Below are 18,924 nucleotides of genomic sequence, written 5' to 3'. Positions count from 1 at the left end.
ATTTTTTGTGTAAACAATGGCAGCAGTTCATGCAAATTCTGTAATTTATTTACAAAAAAACCCTTTCACAAGGCTTTCGCTGGAAGAAATAAAAAAGATAAAGGATCTCGGACCGGACCAACCCGATTTACAAATCCAGCAGCAGGCCAGTGACAGAGGACGAAGCTACACACGAAGCTTCACCCGCGCTTGTTATGAGAAACGGAGGTGGCTGGCTGGATGTGATGTTAGCAATTCTCTTTTTTGTTTTCCCTGTCTTTTATTTCAAAGTGTCGGCACTGAAGTTTTGTGGACAACGACGGGGGTAAGAGACCTCAAACATCTCTCTGACAAATGCAAACGTCATGAAAGTAGCCGCAGCCATATTGATAATAGCATGAAACTAACGTTTTTATGTTCAAGTAGGAAACATGCTTTTTGGTACTTTGGTCTGAAATGTATATAAAAGAGAAACATTTATGTTCAAGTAGGAAACATGCTTTTTGGTACTTTGGTCTGAAATGTATATAAAAGAGAAACAGTTATGTTCAAGTAGGAAACATGCTTTTGGTACTTCTTTTGGTCTGAAATGTGAATAAAGATCATCACAATTTATATTCAAGTAGTCAAAATGGTTTTTGGTACTGCTTTATATTTATTTGCCCCCCTCAATAAAAAAAAATGCGCCCCCCCAAAAATAAATATCACCAGCCGCCACTGCTTTACACATGTACAAAGACAGACCCCCTACACAGACACCACGGGTCACTCACCCCACACTCGCCCCATACTCACCCCCACCCGCGCATCACTCACCACGTATGTACACTGGGGGTCGAAGGCGTGCGTGCCGCATGTGTACAGGTGGGACGCGTTCACGAAGTGCAGCACGCGCACAAAGTTAAGGCACTCCTTCTGCAAAGACAAAGACCCCGTGTAACCCACACAGACTGCTGGGGCAAGTACTGTTAGCGAGTAGCAGCACCTGCAAAGGCCGGCGTGGCACACGAGGGAGTGGGTGGCCAGCACCACGCCTGGCCACCTTTGTCTTTCGAATGGAGATGTTAACTACACACCGCACCAGGTACTCATTTGAGGCTGAGTCGACCACACCCAGGACCGATTCAGATAATCGTCGCTGGTGTTGGCTATGAGTTAAAATCAAACTTGGGTTGCACACACACGGGGTCACAGAAGGAAGGCATGTGACTACTCAGCCACCATGGGCACACGATGTGGTTCTGGTACAACCCATGTATTATACTGCCATCTCCTGGCCACCTTCTCGCAGCCCGGTGGGATTGAGATTTTCAGAAATCTCTGTCATCCACCATACAGATTCACAGGCGTGCACCACAACATCTGCCAATGCTACAGACACTGATGATGATGATGTTAGCAAAGGTGTTGGTGGTGGATTTTCTTATATAAGTAGTGGTGATGGTCATTGTCATGATGATGGTGATGGGAATGGTGGTGGTGGTAGTGATGTTGGTGGTGATTGGGGTGGTTGCAATAATATGATGGTGGTGGTGGCGGTGGTGTTAGTGTTATTGGTGGTAAGGGCACCTCAGGGTGTCTCCCTTTCCTTATGCACTCCTCTTTGCTGGCAGTCGTGGCATTCCACACAATCTGTGACACCGCACACACCACACACATCACAAGACAAAGGTCCCCCGTGTAGCCTACACAGACTTTTGGGGCCAGTGCTGTTTGCGAGCACCTATGAAGGCCGACATGGCACACGATGGGTGGTGTGGCCAGCCCTATGCTAGGCCACCTTTGTCTCCCCGGGGGAGATGTTTAAATGCCACACCAGATACTCATATGAGGCTGATTCTACCTAGGAGAGGCCCATGACCAGTTTAAATATTTGTCAACAAAGTTAGGTGGTGGCGGGTTTAACGACACATTTACATTTACATGATCTAAGCCAAAAAAACATCTTATGAATAATGTTGGTCACGAAAGCCTATGTGTTAAAATGTTGGCTGTGAGCGGGAATTAAACTCGGATCATCGAGTTCGTAATGAAGTGCGCTATTCACTGTGCCAAAGACCACAAATGCATACATGCACATACACACGCTCAAAGATAAAGATCACCCGTACAGCCTTAACAGACTCTTGGAGCAAGTGCTGTTAGCGAACACCTATGAAGGACGGCACGGCACACGAGGGGGTGGGTGGCCAACATTATGCCCGGCCGCCTTTGTCTCCCCAGTGGCAATGTTTACACACTGCATTAGGTACTAATTTGAGGCTGAGTCGACCTATGGGAGGCCCAGGACTGGTTCAGATAATTGACACTGGTGTTTGCCATGAGTGGGAATCGAACTCAGATCGCCGAGTTCGTAGCACAGCGCGCTAACCGCAACACTACGGCTCCCCACTCATGCACGCACACTCCACCTTCACCTAACTCAACCACAGCCATTCTGCTTCATATGGCTGATGTTTATTTAACTACTCACAAACCAACTTCCAACCCCACCATGCCATCTGACCTCCACCATGCCCCCCCCCCCCCCCCCGTGTAAGCTCACCGTGCGGGGCTGGCGGTCAAGCTGGTGAGCGTTGAGTACGACGAGGCCCTCGCAGGCGCCAACGAGGAGCGTCGCCCCATCCGGAGAAAGCGCCAGCGCCCCGCCTCCCCCCACGCGCACAGCCACGCGGCGGACAGCGCTGCCCAGAGCTACACACGGCGCGGGGGGTGGGGACACGGGGGGGGACATGGTTGGGGGGGCACCCGGGGGACAAGGGGTCACCGAGACACAGGGAGACAAAGACACAGGGAGACAGAGACACTGGCCACTCAGACATGGGGACACAGGGTGATTGGAATCACAATCGGAATCATTCGACTGGAGGAGGAATCCAGTCTGAACTATGAATCTCTTTCCCACAGATGCCCGGTAGGGACGGGTCAGCAAGTTACAACAATAATGCAAAAAAACGATAAGAGTGCAAAATAGAGAAAAGGTAAGTAAATAACGAAAATGAATAAATATAAAGTATAAAATTATAAATTGCATAAGCACACACATTCCTGCCGATTTTTCGACACTAAATGCAAGCTTGGGCAAGGCAGGATAACAACAACAGTCCTAGACCACACCAAGACAACGCACACATTTACACATTACATAAGCAAATGTGGTTGTATCCAACACGAATCTTCTTCAGGATAATGTTTAAAGATGTACTATTTTAGGGCAGGAAACGAGGTTGTTCCAATATGTTGGTGTTGTCCATCAGAGTTTTTTTTGGGTTAGATCGCGTAATTATATAAATGCGTCGTTAAAACCCGCCACCACTCGACACACCTGATGAAGCTAGTTGTAATTACTGGCGAAACGTCGTACTCAGATTGTAAATGTTGTGGCTTGGCTCTCCAACACACCGGCGTGCTGCACTAGTATACTACACTATACACTACACTACTATACACAATACACTACACTACTACACACTACATTACTATACACTACACTACACCGGTTAGTGCTGTACTAGTGACGAATTGGCACGTTCTGTTTACGTGACAACCCTTACTAGTTGGATGTGTTGGGTGGTGGCGGGTTTTAACGGCACAATTTTATATTTACGCGATCTAACCCAAAAAAAAACCTGTATTATGGATGATATTGGTCGTGAAAGCCTATGTTTGTGTTAAATTGGCTAAGGCTTTGTCACCGATTCCAATTCTTGTTCTCAGGATAGCTAAAAGGAAATTAGGTGGACGTCTTAGGTTTCTTGGGTCTGACTATGGTGTTAATGAATTAGCTATGTATAGTGCAGATTTGCCAATAAGGATATTATGGATGAACAGGGCCAGTCTAATGTAGATTTCTTCTTCTTGGAATGTAAGTTCTAAATCAGTCACTAAATCCAAGTATGGGCACACCGAGACACTGAGACGCAGGGAAACTGAGACATGGAGGCACGTGCTTCATGTTGCGTCTCGGGAGTTTTTTGTCGCCGTAAGCGGCTCTCACGTTCCACGCGCACACGCACGAATGTAAGCACTGAGTGTTTGGCCAAACCTCCCAATTAGTCAGGCAGCTTACCAAAATGAAGGGGACAGGCTGGATAAAAGCAATACACTTTGTGAGTTACTTGGTTAGGTCCTACTGGTTCACTTTTTGCTAGGATCCATCAGATTTGAGATCTTGGATGCTATCACGTGACAATTTAATTTTTTGATTGCATGGTTATAAAAACCCCGAACGTAGCAGATTTATTTTAATTAATTTTTAATGTGAAAACAATCATATCAACGATAGGTCATTATACATTTATGGAGCTCATATAGAACAATTTTTTTTTTTATAAATTTCACACTTTTGTAACTTCATTGGAAACTTCGTTACTTTGAGTGCTGCAACAATGCACTCTGTGTTGGCACAATCATTCCCATTGTTTTCTTTCTTTGCAGAACATCTCTCTGCATGCCTCATTGACGGAATTCAGGTAGCTGGTCTTGTAATACAAGACGACTGTATAGCGTTCAAGCACTTTGAAGTAATTTGTTTGAACATCCAACTCGGTGTATGGATTCTCCACCATGAAGTTGAAAGCCTCTGTTACTTAGAGATAAGACTTCCAAGCCTGCCATGCTGACCTTTTCCCCTTTCCAAAAAAGAAAGAACCATATCACAGCCTGTGGAACTGTGGAAAATGGGTAAGGCAGAGGATGTGTTTTATCCCAGAGCCTGGGCGATGGCATTGATGTAAAAATGAACCCGTAAAAACAAAGTTTTTCACTATAAATCCTTTATATGCGTGGCGGCTAGAGTCCTCTCGTCCTCTGGCTTGAGATGGCTGCCACCTATGGGTCAGATGAATGCCTGGCACCATTAAGCAATTGGTGAATAAATATAATTTATTTTTTCCTAAAAAGTGGAAAATTTAGGAAAAAAATTTTCACGAAAATACATTGTCACGCACAACGAGTCTGTGTGCAAAATGTCAGCTCGATTGGATCACGGGAAGTGGGTTAAAAAACGACCGAAAGATTTGCACGGTCGTAAGCAAGCAAGCAAGTGAACTTAATATAAAGGATTTAAAAATAGCTGAAGTTCTTCCCTGCGCCGAAGCTACTCGTATGTCAGTATCCATGATGTGAACCAAACACGTGGCAACCATTCTGCAAGGCACCCTGCAAATGAACCAGCATTCTTGTGTCCGCTTCCTCGTTGCCACATTTTGGCATGCTGCGGTTGGATCCTCTGATCACAACTCTTTGATCACATGTCGCAGACGTTATCTTGGGAGCAACACTATTTATTCACATGAACACGCAACACAACATGATCTACACTCGGGTCTCGAATGCCCATCTAACCACGCTACGGCAGAACTAGACACGGTTCGCTATCCCGGTCCGCACCACAAACGGTCCTGGACCGCGTGGCTAGAGGCTTCTTTTCCCCGACGTGGATCTTCGTAACACCAACATACGAAGAACCCCGAGCTCCTCACGGGGCCCTCGTTATATGCCCCCGGGCTGGGGCTGGCTCCGCCCCTAGCCCCGCCCACCCTCCAGGTCTCTCGAGCTCCTTCTCGAAGGTTCCCGAGAGCTCCTTTGGACCACGTGACCGCCCCGCGGCCCCCGTCCACCGGTGGCCCCCCTCCAATATCGTCCAGTCGAGTGTCAGCAGGTCAACCAGCGTATCATGCCCCAAGGTAACCCTGGCTGGCTGACGCTCCCTCTCGCTCCCTCACCGGGAGCCCGCACCGCACACTGCTTGCGGTGCCTCCGCGCTAACCAGCGCTCACCCAAGCCCCACTAGGGCTGGTACTACATCCCGTAACCCGGGCTGCCCATAATGACAACACATTACCGGCCGTGGCTTCGCAAGCCCCAGCACCATACAGTGACAAGCACAGTCACTACACATGTAATAACAACCTTCTTTTGAGTTGGGAATTCAATGACTGCTACTTTGTCCGAGAGGAAGGTAAAGATCTGCTTGTTTTCTGGATCACACAGAAAATCTTGCCACTTTCTAGGGATATTGTTCTGACTGGGAACCTTTCTCCTGATGCCTTTGCCTCTCTTCTAGATTCTTTGATGCTGCTTTTGAAGTAGGTGTCCCATACTATATCCACTCTCTTGACATTTCCCAGCTGGTTCATGATGTAGGGCATAAAGTTGTCATCGGCAGTCTCTAAATATTGTGACACTGCTTGTGGAGAGGAGATGCAAGACAGCAGCACTGTCTAGAGTGTTCATGTCAAATATATTTGGAGGCTCTGTCTGAGATGTTTGTTCAAGACAAGCTAGCAGATCAGGAGCAACATCTAGAACTGTGATGTCAATGGAACTTATAGTCTCTGTCTCAGTAGTTTGTACCAAACATGCTACCAGGTCTGTATCATCATCTAGAACTTGCATTAGAGCCTCTGTCTGAGTTGTTTCCACCAGACAAGTTAGTAGGTAAGACGTATTTCCCAGACGCAGAATGCCTCTGTCAGAGAGAGACGGGGGGTGATTTAAATGCATGAAAAAAGTACCCATGTCTGTTTCCCTGAGCTGTGCCACAACATAGAGATGGGAGAAAAGGTTGACATCAGTCTTCAAAGTTGAGATCTTGTCAGCTTTCTTGGCTTTGAGTATGCGCTCAAGAAACTTGAAGAGTCATAGGCAGTTCTTTTTGATTGGGTCATGAATAGACCGAGTGCAGTCGATGAGCACTGACTTGTGGTAGTCATTGTGTGGCCGGGTCGTGTGAGGGATAAAGGCCGGTGTGGAACAGGGCTCTGGACTGCTGTTGTGGGGGAACCATGGAACTGCCGTCGCCGTCGTCATCTTGGAGGGGGTCGTCTTCAACGTCCTAGAATGGGCACCTTGTAGTCTGGGAAGGCTAGCGTTATATTGTTTCCGTGACTGCTACGCGTCCGCTCCTGTGTAGCCAGCCAACTACACAGGGAGCGTCGCGTAGAGTCACATAAGTTACCCAAGTGTAAAAAGTCACACGCAGTTACTCGTTAAGTTATCAGTGAGTCGGTGGACTTTATTCATTACAATCGTACTGCTTCTTGTCAAGTGCTTCTACATTGTGGACAGTGTTAATCACAGATTCATTCAGAACATCACAAGTATCCAAAGTTATCAGCTCTGGAGTGTCGCTCAGGAAATGTCTGCCCATTTCACTGACGGTCACCGCCAGGCTCAGGGCGTACAGTCTGAAATTCTTTTGAACAGACAGGCCCTCCTCCTGGTGGTGGTGCTTTTCAATTTTCCCAAAAAAGCATTCCTAAAACTCATTCAGCAGTCTTGCTTGCTCAGATCCTGCGAGCATCCACTTTCGGAAGGCTGATGGGTTTTCCGTAAGTGCTACTGCACCCCTAAAGCTTTTCACCATGTCATTATTTTGCTCATGGGCCTGATCGATGGATATGGCTAAGAATCGGTTCGTAGTCTTGGGAGCAATCCAATTGCCATGTTGTCAAATTATTATTGGATGGAATGAGGTAGGTTTCCCATGTCTCGAAAGTGAACAGGGATCCAACGAACATCATTATGGTGATGCAGTTCATGGAACCAGGGTTTTCAGTGATTTCACATACATTTGGAAGTTTGCTTCACAGTGAGCTCTGATGAAGATGAGACCCAGAAGTTCTAGGTTGAGGATATCCGAGTACTGGAATGTTGGGCTCCTGCTGCTGATGTCTTGCCTCCAAAGCTCTTTTGCTTCATCAGTTTGGAGCTGCTCCGTGCAAGAGAAGGCATCCTGCTGAAGCTTGGCCAAGGCCATATAACTAATTTGGTGTGCTTGCCTTGTTCTAGTGAGATGGGAGCTGCGATTAAATGAATCTGCTGTGCCTGAGGAGGCAATGCATCCCTGTTGTTAGTGCAGTAGTCCAACCTTAGTCATCTAGATAGTCTCCAACTGTATTATTTCACATGGCCATTTCAATGTTTGAGACCACCAAACATGACGACATACTTGTCCTCCCCATGTGTCTGAGGCCAATTCCATCGAATGTACTTTGCTAGGACATACAGCGAAGTATCCATGGCCATTACAGGAATTTGGCCAGGGTTGAGAAATTGTGTGGCTTGGCGTTGAACATCCATTCCAAGATTGATCATGGCGGCTGCTGCTGCCTTTTCATAAAAGAGTGGCAAGAGTTGCTTGAGAGCTGCTTGCTTATCCTCCAATTCGGAATCATCTTGCAGAGATGCATGGTAGGCTGACCATGCTACATTGTTGCCTTTTTCCAATATATTTTTCTTCATAAGTTCGAATGCCCTCGCTAACCAAAGTTTTTCTGCATATTTGCTACCACTAAGTCTACACCAATTGTATCTGTTGCGTTGACACACTTCAGTACTGCTCTGTGGTTTCACAGGCTTGTGCCATGGAATGAACCTTTTGCCATAGTCTTTAAATGGTTGTGATCCAGGTTGTCCAAGGCACCAACAGTGAAGAGACTATGACGTAGCTGAGAAGGGCACACACCACCTTCTTTCTCAGTATAGAGACAGACTGCAATTGCCAACTGATTCTCAAGCTGCAAGATTCGGTCATAGCTGACACTGAGACCTGAATCATAGAGTTGTGTGATCAGCTTCTTTGATTGCGTAAGTGTATGAACATTCAGTCCAATGTACAGAGGTAGTGGTGGTTCATAGTTGTGTGTTGAGATTTGGCAACAGTGGGAGCTTTTTTCTTACAATTGAAGACGATGATCTGGGATTACAATGTCAGGTGTTTCAGTCATTTTGTCGAGACAAAATCATATTTTTGCAATTGTTTTGCTTACATATGTGACATGATGATTGTGTGGTTTTTAAAAAATATAATTATCAATTTCTCCTGCACGGCCTCCACGCTGTGTGCGTGCATGCATCACCGTGGTGCGGGATCGTGGAGCGGGGGACGGCGAACGTGTCATCACGGACCCCGCGCTCGTGGGCCCAGGTGCACGGCCCCCACGTCACCAAGGCAACCCAGATGAGCGGCCAGTGAGGGGGGGCTGGGCCCCCCACAACCAGCGGGACCCCTCCCATGGCAGCACCTACACTCACACAAAGACAGAGATCCCCCGTGCAGCCTTAAACAGGCTGCTGGGGCAAGTCAGCTTCTTTATTTAGACTGGAGGAATCTGATGGCCTAGGAAGCTATTTTTCACAGATGTCCAGTACAAACATGGGGTCAGAAGTGGTGTCAGCGAGCAGCACCCATGAAGGTCGGCACAACGGCGTTTGTCTCCCCAGTGCTGATGGCACCAGGTGCCCATGTAGGGCTCAGCAGAGAGGCCCAGGACTGATTCACATATTCGTTGTCATTTATGTTGACTGTGATATCGCACCCATGTAACTTGTGATCGCATGCTACTGAAGAGGTTTCCATCGCCTCAGCAACTCACGACCACCATTCATCCTCGCAGCGCCGCACGGTTTTCCGAACCTCTGAGCGAAAGCTATGATAAACCTCCTCTCGCTCGCATGTGGATGCCAACCACCACAGTGGAAGTATGGTACGCGCATCTTACAGATGACAAGCCGATGGTAAGTGGGCAGATCAGCTCCACGGTAGGTCCTGGTGTCAAGGACATGAGCCAACATTCGCTGTTCCGTCACTATATAGTCCAGCAGATGTTTTTGCTTGGACTCGGCGTAAATCCATGATGTTATGTGGATGTGCCGATGCCGGAACAGCATTGAGCTGATCTGGCCCATGCTTCTGTAGTAGGTTCCAGGAGACTTGGACGACGTAGTTGGAGGCACACTTATTTATTAAGCACAAAGTACATAACAGGCCGAGATGTACAACACTTGAAGGGGTATCGGCCCCTTCACCCGTCTAACTGGGAGATCCACACTCTATGTCACAGCTAGCCTACTCCTAGGTCCTCCACTACCGGGCTAGGGGAGGCTAGCTAACCCAGCCCTGGTTAAGCTGGGATTACGGCACCCTGAGTCCCCAGACCGGCTCTTACAAGAGCATCGGCTCTGGGCTCTCGGGGCCACGCCACTGGCTTGCCCTGGTCGGTCCTGAGAAGGACAGCGAGCCAGGGGAGTCCCAGGGCCTATCTAGCAGGTCTTCTTGCTTCACTGGTTAAGGCTGAACACTGAACCCCGAGCCCTCCGGCTCACCGCCTTATATAGCAACTCCCCCCACTGAGGGGTGGGACCGTGGGGGATCCCAGCTCCGTGTCAGCCCCCCAGGCTGAACGGTGCGGACGTCGATGTAAGCGCCTCTCGGCGTACGGGCATAACCATGCCCAGTGTGTTTGTTAAGCCCTCCGTAACACCTCTACATCACCCCCCCCCCCCTGTACAGCCCGCAGCCGTCCCGGCTGCAACAAAATCTCAATAAAGATGCATCCCCCCAAATCCGTGTGTGCCTCGCGTAATTTAACAAGAACAACAACAACAATGAACAAGAACAACAAGAAAGAGAAAAATAACCCGACGCACCCCCCCCCCCCCCCCTGAATAAATACCGCATCCCATAAAAACCCAACATATATACAATTTCCAGGACCCCCCCCCCCCCCCACTCCGCGACCCCCGCAAGGGCCGCACAAGCGGCCGACCTCACAAAAGTCTGCGCGTTTTGGCACGCGTTCTTGCAGCGGGGCCGTCACAAGGGGCAACCCCGGTTGGCCCAGTGGTGGGTGTCAACAGTCCGGGTGCGAGAGAGTCAGGCTTCGCTGCTGAGCGACCCCCGACCCCCCCGGGAGGGGTTGGCGGTCGTGAGCACGTCAATCCTGGTGCACCTGGAGGTGGAACAGTTGGTGGCAAGTTAGGCGAAAGCAGCGAAGTCGGACTCCGGGAGTCGGTGGACCCCTCACATGTTTGGCCACGCGTGTGTGGTAGGAACATGGGGCGCAACGAACGGTTTCAACCTGGAGGGGTGCACGAACCACCTACGCTTCCCCCACCGGATACGCACACATTGTGGCCGCAAGACCTGCACCACTTCGACGGGCCCCCGCCACGGCCGCACCAGCTTAGACGAGGTCGCCAGTGGTATTTGGGGACAGTGCAACCACGCCTTGTCACCCGGTTTCCACTGGAGCACATGTGCCCGACCCAGCCTGAGCCTCTCATTCGCCATTTGGCGAAGTTCTGAATTCTGGATGGCCGCCTCCCGCGCCTCTGTCAATTTAGCGATGTTGAATTTGACATGGTCGGCCAATTTAGATTTAGCATGCGGCACGGATATCTGCAGCTGAGTCGCGACAGGTGGGTTAGCCTCGCGGCCATACATTAGGAAAAAGGGCGAAAATCTGGTCGCCGCATGCGGAGCCATTCTGTATGCCGCCAAAACCCCCGGAATATGAAGGTCCCAATCGGTCTGGGATTCCGAGACCTGTTGGGACAGCATGGACGTGATAGTCCGATGCAGACGCTCCACCATCCTGTCAGTTTGCGGATGATATGGGGAGGTACGAATTTTCTTCGTTCCCAGGAGCTCTCACACTTCGTGGAGAAGTTTACCCGAAAAAATTTTACCCTGGTCGGTCAGCAGCCGCCTCCGGAGCACCCTTGTCGAGGACGTAGCCCTGGACAAAGGCCTCCGCGATGGCTGCTGCCGACTGGTTGGCGAGGGGCCAGGCCATAGGCCATCACGTAAAATATTCTACTCCGGTCAATAGGTATCTATTTCCCCTAGGTGTAGCGGGGAATGGACCCAGAATATCAAGCGCAACGAGCTTGTTAACCCGGGAAACTTTTATAGACTGCAATGGTGGGTTGGACCCCCGCGCTGGTGGCTTCCGTTGCGCGCACTGAGTACACGACCCTAAAAAATCATCCACGTCCCTTGCCATGCCCGGCCAAGAAAAATCCAGCTGGAGCATGGCAAGGGTTTTGTGAGTCCCCAGGTAAAGGAGTCACTCGTGCGCAGCCCACACCACTCTACCCCTCAATGCGGAAGGCACCACCAGCCGGTGACGGCGGGATCTCCCATCCCAATGCATCAAAAGACCTTGAAATAACCCCCACGAGTCGACATTTTCCGCCCCCCGACCAACTCCCCCGATGCGACGGCGCAAAGCGAGGAGGGAGGTGTCCTCCATTTGGAGGCACCCCCACTCCGCAACCGACAACCCCTCCCATCGTACTCAATAGGACCGGCACCCGAAGGCGCATCAGCGGCGGCCGCAAGGACCGAATCAGAGATCACATTCGGAGGTCTGCAACGCCCCGAACCCAGGAGGCAAGCGCACTCGGAGGTGGGCGGCAAACGCGACAGAGCGTCTGCGTTCGTGTGGCGAACGCCCTTACGATAAGTAGCAGAGGTGTGGACTCGAGTCATGTGACTTGGACTCGAGTCAGACTCGAGTCATGAATTTGATGACTTGCGACTCGACTTGGACTTGCATAACAATGACTTTGTCCCACCTATGAGATGTGGACTCGAGTCATGTGACTTGGACTCGAGTCAGACTCGAGTCATGAATTTGATGACTTGCGACTCGACTTGGACTTGCATAACAATGACTTTGTCCCACCTCTGATAAGTAGTTTCAAAATCAAAATCCTGGAGAATCTCCAACCATCGAGACAATTGGCCCAATGGCTGTTGAACCCGCAAGGCGTACTGCAGCGCCGCATGATCTGTGCGGACGGTGAAACGTTGACCGTACAGATATGGGCGATATTGCTGAATGAAGTAAACGATCGCCAATAGTTCCCGACGGGTAACACAGTACCTTTGTTCCGCCGGAGACAACACCCGACTGCCGTACGCAACCACATGCTCTACGCCCCCAACAACCTGCGAAAGCACGCCCCCAATGCCCGTGTTGCTTGCGTCCGTATCGAGCAAGAAGGGTTTCGTAAAGTCAGGGTAACTCAACGGCGGAGCCCCCACTAGGGCGTCCCGGAGGGAGCGAAAAGCAGCCTCCTCCTCCTGACCCCAATGAAACTTGACCCCCTTGGATGTCAAGGCATGTAAGGGTTTCGCAATCGTAGCGAAATCAGCGACAAACCGACGGTAATACGACGCGAATCCAATGAAACTCCTGACCTCCCCCACCGAGGTGGGCGTCGGCCAGGAGCTGACACATTGCGTTTTGGCGGGATCTGTGGCAGTACCTGAACGCCTGACAATGTGACCCAAATACCGCACCGATTCGTGGAGCAAATGACACTTCTGGGGCTTGAATTTCAAATTAGCAGCCCGCATTTTCAGAAAAACGGCACGCAACCTCTGGAGGTGTTCATCGAATGTTTTACTAAAGACGATGACATCGTCTAAGTAAATCAAACATGAATCCCATTGCAACCCCGCCAGGACCAATTCCATTAATCGCTGAAAAGTTGCCGGCGCTGAATATAGCCCCATCGGTAAACGGTTAAATTGGAAAAGGCCATGCAGCGTACGGAAAGCAGTTTTCGGTTTAGATTCATCATCCAGAGGGAGCTGCCAGAACCCGGACAACAAATCCAATGTGGAGAAGAACCGCGCCCCTGCCAGGGCATCAAGCGATTCATCCATCCGAGGAAGCGGGTATGCGTCGGCTACAGAAATCTTGTTCAGCCGACGAAAATCGACACAAAACCGCAATGAGCCGTCGTGTTTTTTAACTAAGACGATCGGCGCACCCCAAGGGCTGGTAGAAGGAGATATAATATCCGCAGCTAGCATGTCGTCTACGGCCGATTTGACATGATCCTTTTCGGCGGGACTCAACCGAAAAGGATTTTGGCGAATTGGCGCGCTGTCACCCGTGTCAATATGGTGTCGCAGCAGTTTAGTACACCCAATATCGTATTTGTTTTGACTAAAAACGTCGGAAAACTCGCGCAGGAAGATTCGAAGCCTCTCACGCTGTGAGTCGGACAGGTCCGATGATCCCACAAAAAGCGCATCCAGCCACCCCTCGTCACGGTCCGAATGCGGTCACGCCGGCGGAGTGGCACTCACCTGACCAATAACCGGTTCCTCACAGGGTACCGGCGTCGCATGCGCAAGCACGGTCCCTTGAGGAACCACAGCCATTCGCGATCCCACATTAAGGACCGCGATGAAGGGATCCCTGTCCCCTTTTACAATGGTCTGGGCCGCCATCAAATCGGGTCCGTTGACCCCGGCCCTAGACGGTCCCAACAGAACCCCCCGATCCCCAACGCCCTGGGCAAATGGTCGCCCCAGCCTAAGAGGCACGAGCATCTGAGACCCCGGCGGTACGCGTACCGTCCTCGCCACCAGCGCCCGTACCGTCGCAAATGCTGTACGGACAGTAGCGGGAGAGGACAAAAACATCATACGTCGGCCCGACGGGAGTTCGATGCAACCCTGGTCGACCAAGATACGAATTGGCATTTTGGCCAAGAAATCCGTCCCCAACAGGCACGGAACCGCCAGCGAGGAGGAGACCAATATGGGGCCAGATAATTTGATGTCCCCAATACAAATTTGCGCGCGGATCTGTCCGATAATGCCCAGCGAGCCCCCGTTAGCAGCGTAGCATGGAACATCAACGGGGAGCAAAGGACGGCTTTGAACGGGGAGAATGTTATAAATCAAATCGGACACAATAGTTGCCGATGCTCCCGTATCAACTAAGACCCGCACCTCAACCCCATCAATATGCCCCACAACGACCGACGACCCCGACGACGCGGCAACAACACGATGGGCCAACTCGGACCACTGGCCCGGTTGGAATGCACTCCCCACTGTGGTACGTTTCGGCACGACGACAGGCAATTTTTGACCCCCGTTCATTGCAGTGCATGAGTGTGTCACAGGTGTGTGCGTAGGCCAAACATGTGGGGTGCCACGACTCGCCGGAGTTTGCTGGTGAGGCTTGGGTAGAGGCGCGACGTCCGGCCGAGGCGTCGCCTCACGCTGTCGAGGAGCCCGGCATCCCGAAGCCACATGGCCCCGGAGGCCACAGTTGTAGCAGCGCGTGAGCGCCCCAGATGGCTTGGGCTGATCCTGGCGGCTCGGTCCGTCCCGAGCCGGTCGTCCCCCAGCTCTCCACTCCATCGGCCGATCCACAGCGCAGACCTCTTCCGATGGGAGGGTGGGTGCAGCCACGGTATGCCTGGCCGCCGCCTTGCTGGCCTTGCGACGCTGGGACAGCAAGTTAGCGTGGATGTGCCGCACGGCCCGCAGGGAACACATCTCCGTGTCGTCTTGCGCCAAGACGACAATGTCCAAATCGTCCGCCAACAGCAGTATCTTCTCTGGCACCATGGCATCCACCCCTTCCTCATCCATCTGAGGGAAAGCCGCCTTCGCTAGGGCCAGGAGAGCTGTGCGGTATGCCAAAGGCGATTCCTTGGCGCCCCGCTGGCGATCGTAGAACAGCTGCCTGCAGTCCGAAGGTGGTCCATAGACTGCAGACAGGAGTTGAAGGGCCATTTGCAGCGTGGCGCGCTTCGCTCTTGGCGCCGAGGTGAGGGTAGCGAGGGCGTCACTGTCGAGGATCGCCGGTAGCGCGCGTAGCGCCTCGTCATCCGTCCATTGTGCCATTTTTTGGTGAGCGAGGAAGCGTCTTCGGAAGCCTCCCCAGTCACCGTCTTCCCCCATGAACTCCTTGAGAGGTGGTAATCGCTGCTGTAACGCGGCGTCCGCAGTTGAAGATCGCGCCCCGTCGTTCCCGCCACTCCGTACAGTTTTGGCGGGAAGGGCGGGTGGCATCGGCGGTCGCTCTTCTGGTGACACGCCGGCCGCCATTGATGACGTGGCGGTTCCTGGTTGGCGAGAGTCGGTCGCCTGACGTAGCCCGGCTCCGCCCTCAGCACCCACTGTACTGATGGCGGCAAATCCGACTTCCAGGCCCGTAGAAATGGCGGGAACCGGCGCCACGTGTCGTCCGTCATCTCCCCGTGCCGCTCCTCCAGCCCCCAGGCGAGTAATTTCCTCCAACGTGGCGGCTGCTGCGTAGAGTAGCTCCGCCAGGCGGGAGTGAGCCAGCCGTAGTCCATCAGCCGACGGTCCCCACCCGTCCTGCCGTTGCGGTGTGGGTGGACTCGGCCCCGGTTGCTCGGATTCGCCCTCCGCAATCTCGGGCTCTGAGTCGGCCGAGGTTTCCTCCTCCCCCGGTTCCCTGGTACGAGCCGTCCGTCTTGTATCCATCCTTAGAAGACCCCACTTCTGACACCAGTTGTAGTAGGTTCCAGGAGACTTGGACGACGTAGTTGGAGGCACACTTATTTATTAAGCACAAAGTATATAACAGGCCGAGATGTACAACACTTGAAGGGGTATCGGCCCCTTCACCCGTCTAACTGGGAGATCCACACTCTATGTCACAGCTAGCCTACTCCTAGGTCCTCCACTACCGGGCTAGGGGAGGCTAGCTAACCCAGCCCTGGTTAAGCTGGGATTACGGCACCCTGAGTCCCCAGACCGGCTCTTACAAGAGCATCGGCTCTAGGCTCTCGGGGCCACGCCACTGGCTTGCCCTGGTCGGTCCTGAGAAGGACAGCGAGCCAGGGGAGTCCCAGGGCCTATCTAGCAGGTCTTCTTGCTTCACTGGTTAAGGCTGAACACTGAACCCCGAGCCCTCCGGCTCACCGCCTTATATAGCAACTCCCCCCACTGAGGGGTGGGGCCGTGGGGGATCCCAGCTCCGTGTCAGCCCCCCAGGCTGAACTGGTGCGGACGTCGATGTAAGCGCCTCTCGGCGTACGGGCATAACCATGCCCAGTGTGTTTGTTAAGCCCTCCGTAACACCTCTACACTTCTAATCATTCCAACCTAGGTGTCTGTGTCATGACCCACACAGAGATTAAAGTCAACCAACAGGATGACTCTATCCCGAGGTCATAGAAGGCATCTATCTGACTCATCAGCCTTGTTTGCATCCCTCCACTGATGTTCATCTTTGGTGGGGGCGTAAGTAACCACCACCATTCCTTAACTCCTATGCACAACAGAGGCACACACTGTAAAATAATAAACAAAGCAGACACACATATAAACCCATAGCCACAGACAGCTACACACATAGATACATTAACACAATGTCACAAAGAAATGTACAAGAATAGAGCTTGTATGTCCATGTTGAACTTATTTTGCAGTGTACGTAGACAACTGTGATAATCGGAGGTGCGGGGGAAAGATAACAAATTATTGCTATAACTGACAAAGATAAATACTATATAGAAATAAACGAAATATTTTAAACGTTTAAAATTGTACAAAAATAATTGGTTTAACTTGTAACTTATGGAAAGCCTAAGGCCCAGGTCTGGGTGAGGTGCTGGGCCTCACCTCAGTCCTCGTCACAAAAACGGCGACATCCAATGTAGAGAAAGAGGAAGGGAGGTGATTTTTTATTAAGCAAAAAAAATACATCCACAAATATACGAATGTACATAGACGAGTACAAATACATCACCACTACAATTCGCCACGTGTTCACAGACATAGCCACACACACTCAGAATGCATCCAAAGATAAAGATCCACCGTATAGCCTTGACTGTTGGGTCAAATGCTGTGAGCAAGTTACATCTAAGAAAGCCAACACGGCACACGAGGTCGGGTGCTCAGCACCACGCCCGGCCGCCTTTGTATCCCCAGTGGCGATATTTACACATTACACTAGCTACTCATTTGAGGCTTAGTCGACATGTGGGAGGCCCAGGACCGGTTCAGATAATTAATCATCGTCACTGGTGTTGGTCCGTGAGTGGGAATCAAACTCGGGTGGCCGGGTTCGTTGAGCACCACGCTAACCGCTGCGCCACCACTCCCAACAATATACATACAAAGATTCCTCATATAGGCTTTAACATACTTCGGGTAAATGGACGAACTGGCGGTACACTCGTGCAGTATAACAACACGGGTCCTCATGGAACAGTGTGACCGTGTCGCTGTTACCCCTTGAGTGAACTGCAGCCTCTCCATCAGACGTTTCACTTCGATTCGTATGGTGGTGTTGGTGACGCCACGAGTCCGAATCTTTTGATGCCACCGTCCGCCAAGAAATTATTATGGAATTAATCGAGGGTACGAGCAGTCAAATCTCCCTTTGGAACACGGAGCCAGCCAATGCTATACGGCAACAGACTGTGAAGCTTCGTGTTCAGCTGCGTCGACATCACGAGAACTGATTTTGACGCACCACAACCACCACCCCACGATATTTTTTGACTGAGGTCTGGAATCAATGGAAAATAAATAATAGTTGCGAAAATTGTACAAATTATTTTTTTGTATCGCGCTACACCGGTGTACCGCCAGTACGTCCACGTGCTGTGAGCGAGCACCGATGAAGGCCAGCACGGCACACGAGGGGGTGGGTGGCCAACACCACGCGTACACCGACACACCATGCGCCTCTCTGCCACCGTGATGTCAGCAAAGCGCTTGTGCCAAGCTAGGTGCATATACTCACGTGCACATGCTTTGTGAGTGAAGTCTGTCCGTGGCCGGCACTTCGATGAATGATGCTGATGGTGGTGATGATGCTGCTGATGGTGGTGATGATGCTGTTGGTGGTAGTGTTGCTGATTATGTTGATGATGATGTTGACAATAACAGTTGTGATGACGTTGATATGAATACTGCAATAGTCATAATGGTGATGACCATGGTGTTAGTCGTGATGTTTACGTTGATATTTTAAACCGGTAACGCGCCGCACCGTATTGGGTCACTCTGAAAGAGAACGACTCAGAGGCGCGACTGCCCAAGTTCTTCGGTCCTCTATGTATCAAAGTGTTGTCGACTAATTAATCAGTGTTTACATTTGGATGGAAACCAGAGACACCTCGGAGAAAACCCAGGCGTGCGACGGGGAAACGCTCTATCCGATTCAGACGGGATCGGTGGAGTCCACATTTGTTTCTGTACCGCATTCTCCTGGGGAGCCCGGGCACCTCAACACCCACAGGATGCAAATGTGCGTGATCCACCAACCCTCGCCTCCAGCACTGCGTTACAGGCCACGTGCAGAGCCACCACCAAGTGATGTTGAAGATGGTGGCGACGATGGTGGCGATGATTGG

General features: G+C 51.2%; 1 protein-coding gene across 1 annotated transcript in view; it reads right to left on the bottom strand.

The window, feature by feature from the left end:
* The window catches only part of LOC144728162 (semaphorin-4C-like), a 37,455-nt gene extending 28,449 nt beyond the window's left edge, over window positions 1–9,006 (bottom strand). The window contains exons 1-4 of the mRNA XM_078607497.1: window positions 8,844–9,006; window positions 2,525–2,673; window positions 1,549–1,611; window positions 796–894 (exon numbers count right to left, since the gene is read on the bottom strand). Coding sequence (XP_078463623.1) covers window positions 796–894; window positions 1,549–1,611; window positions 2,525–2,673; window positions 8,844–9,000 — 468 coding nt within the window. The 5' untranslated portion in view covers window positions 9,001–9,006. The remainder of the gene's footprint in view (window positions 1–795; window positions 895–1,548; window positions 1,612–2,524; window positions 2,674–8,843) is intronic.
* Window positions 9,007–18,924: the final 9,918 nt, after the last annotated feature.

The sequence above is a fragment of the Lampetra planeri genome, chromosome 27, assembly GCF_965212315.1.
Source record: "Lampetra planeri chromosome 27, kcLamPlan1.2.h2, whole genome shotgun sequence".
In the NCBI taxonomy this organism is placed as follows: Eukaryota; Metazoa; Chordata; class Hyperoartia; order Petromyzontiformes; family Petromyzontidae; genus Lampetra; species Lampetra planeri.
Note: the sequence above shows the minus strand (reverse complement) of the source record. Positions and strands in the feature narration are given on the sequence as shown.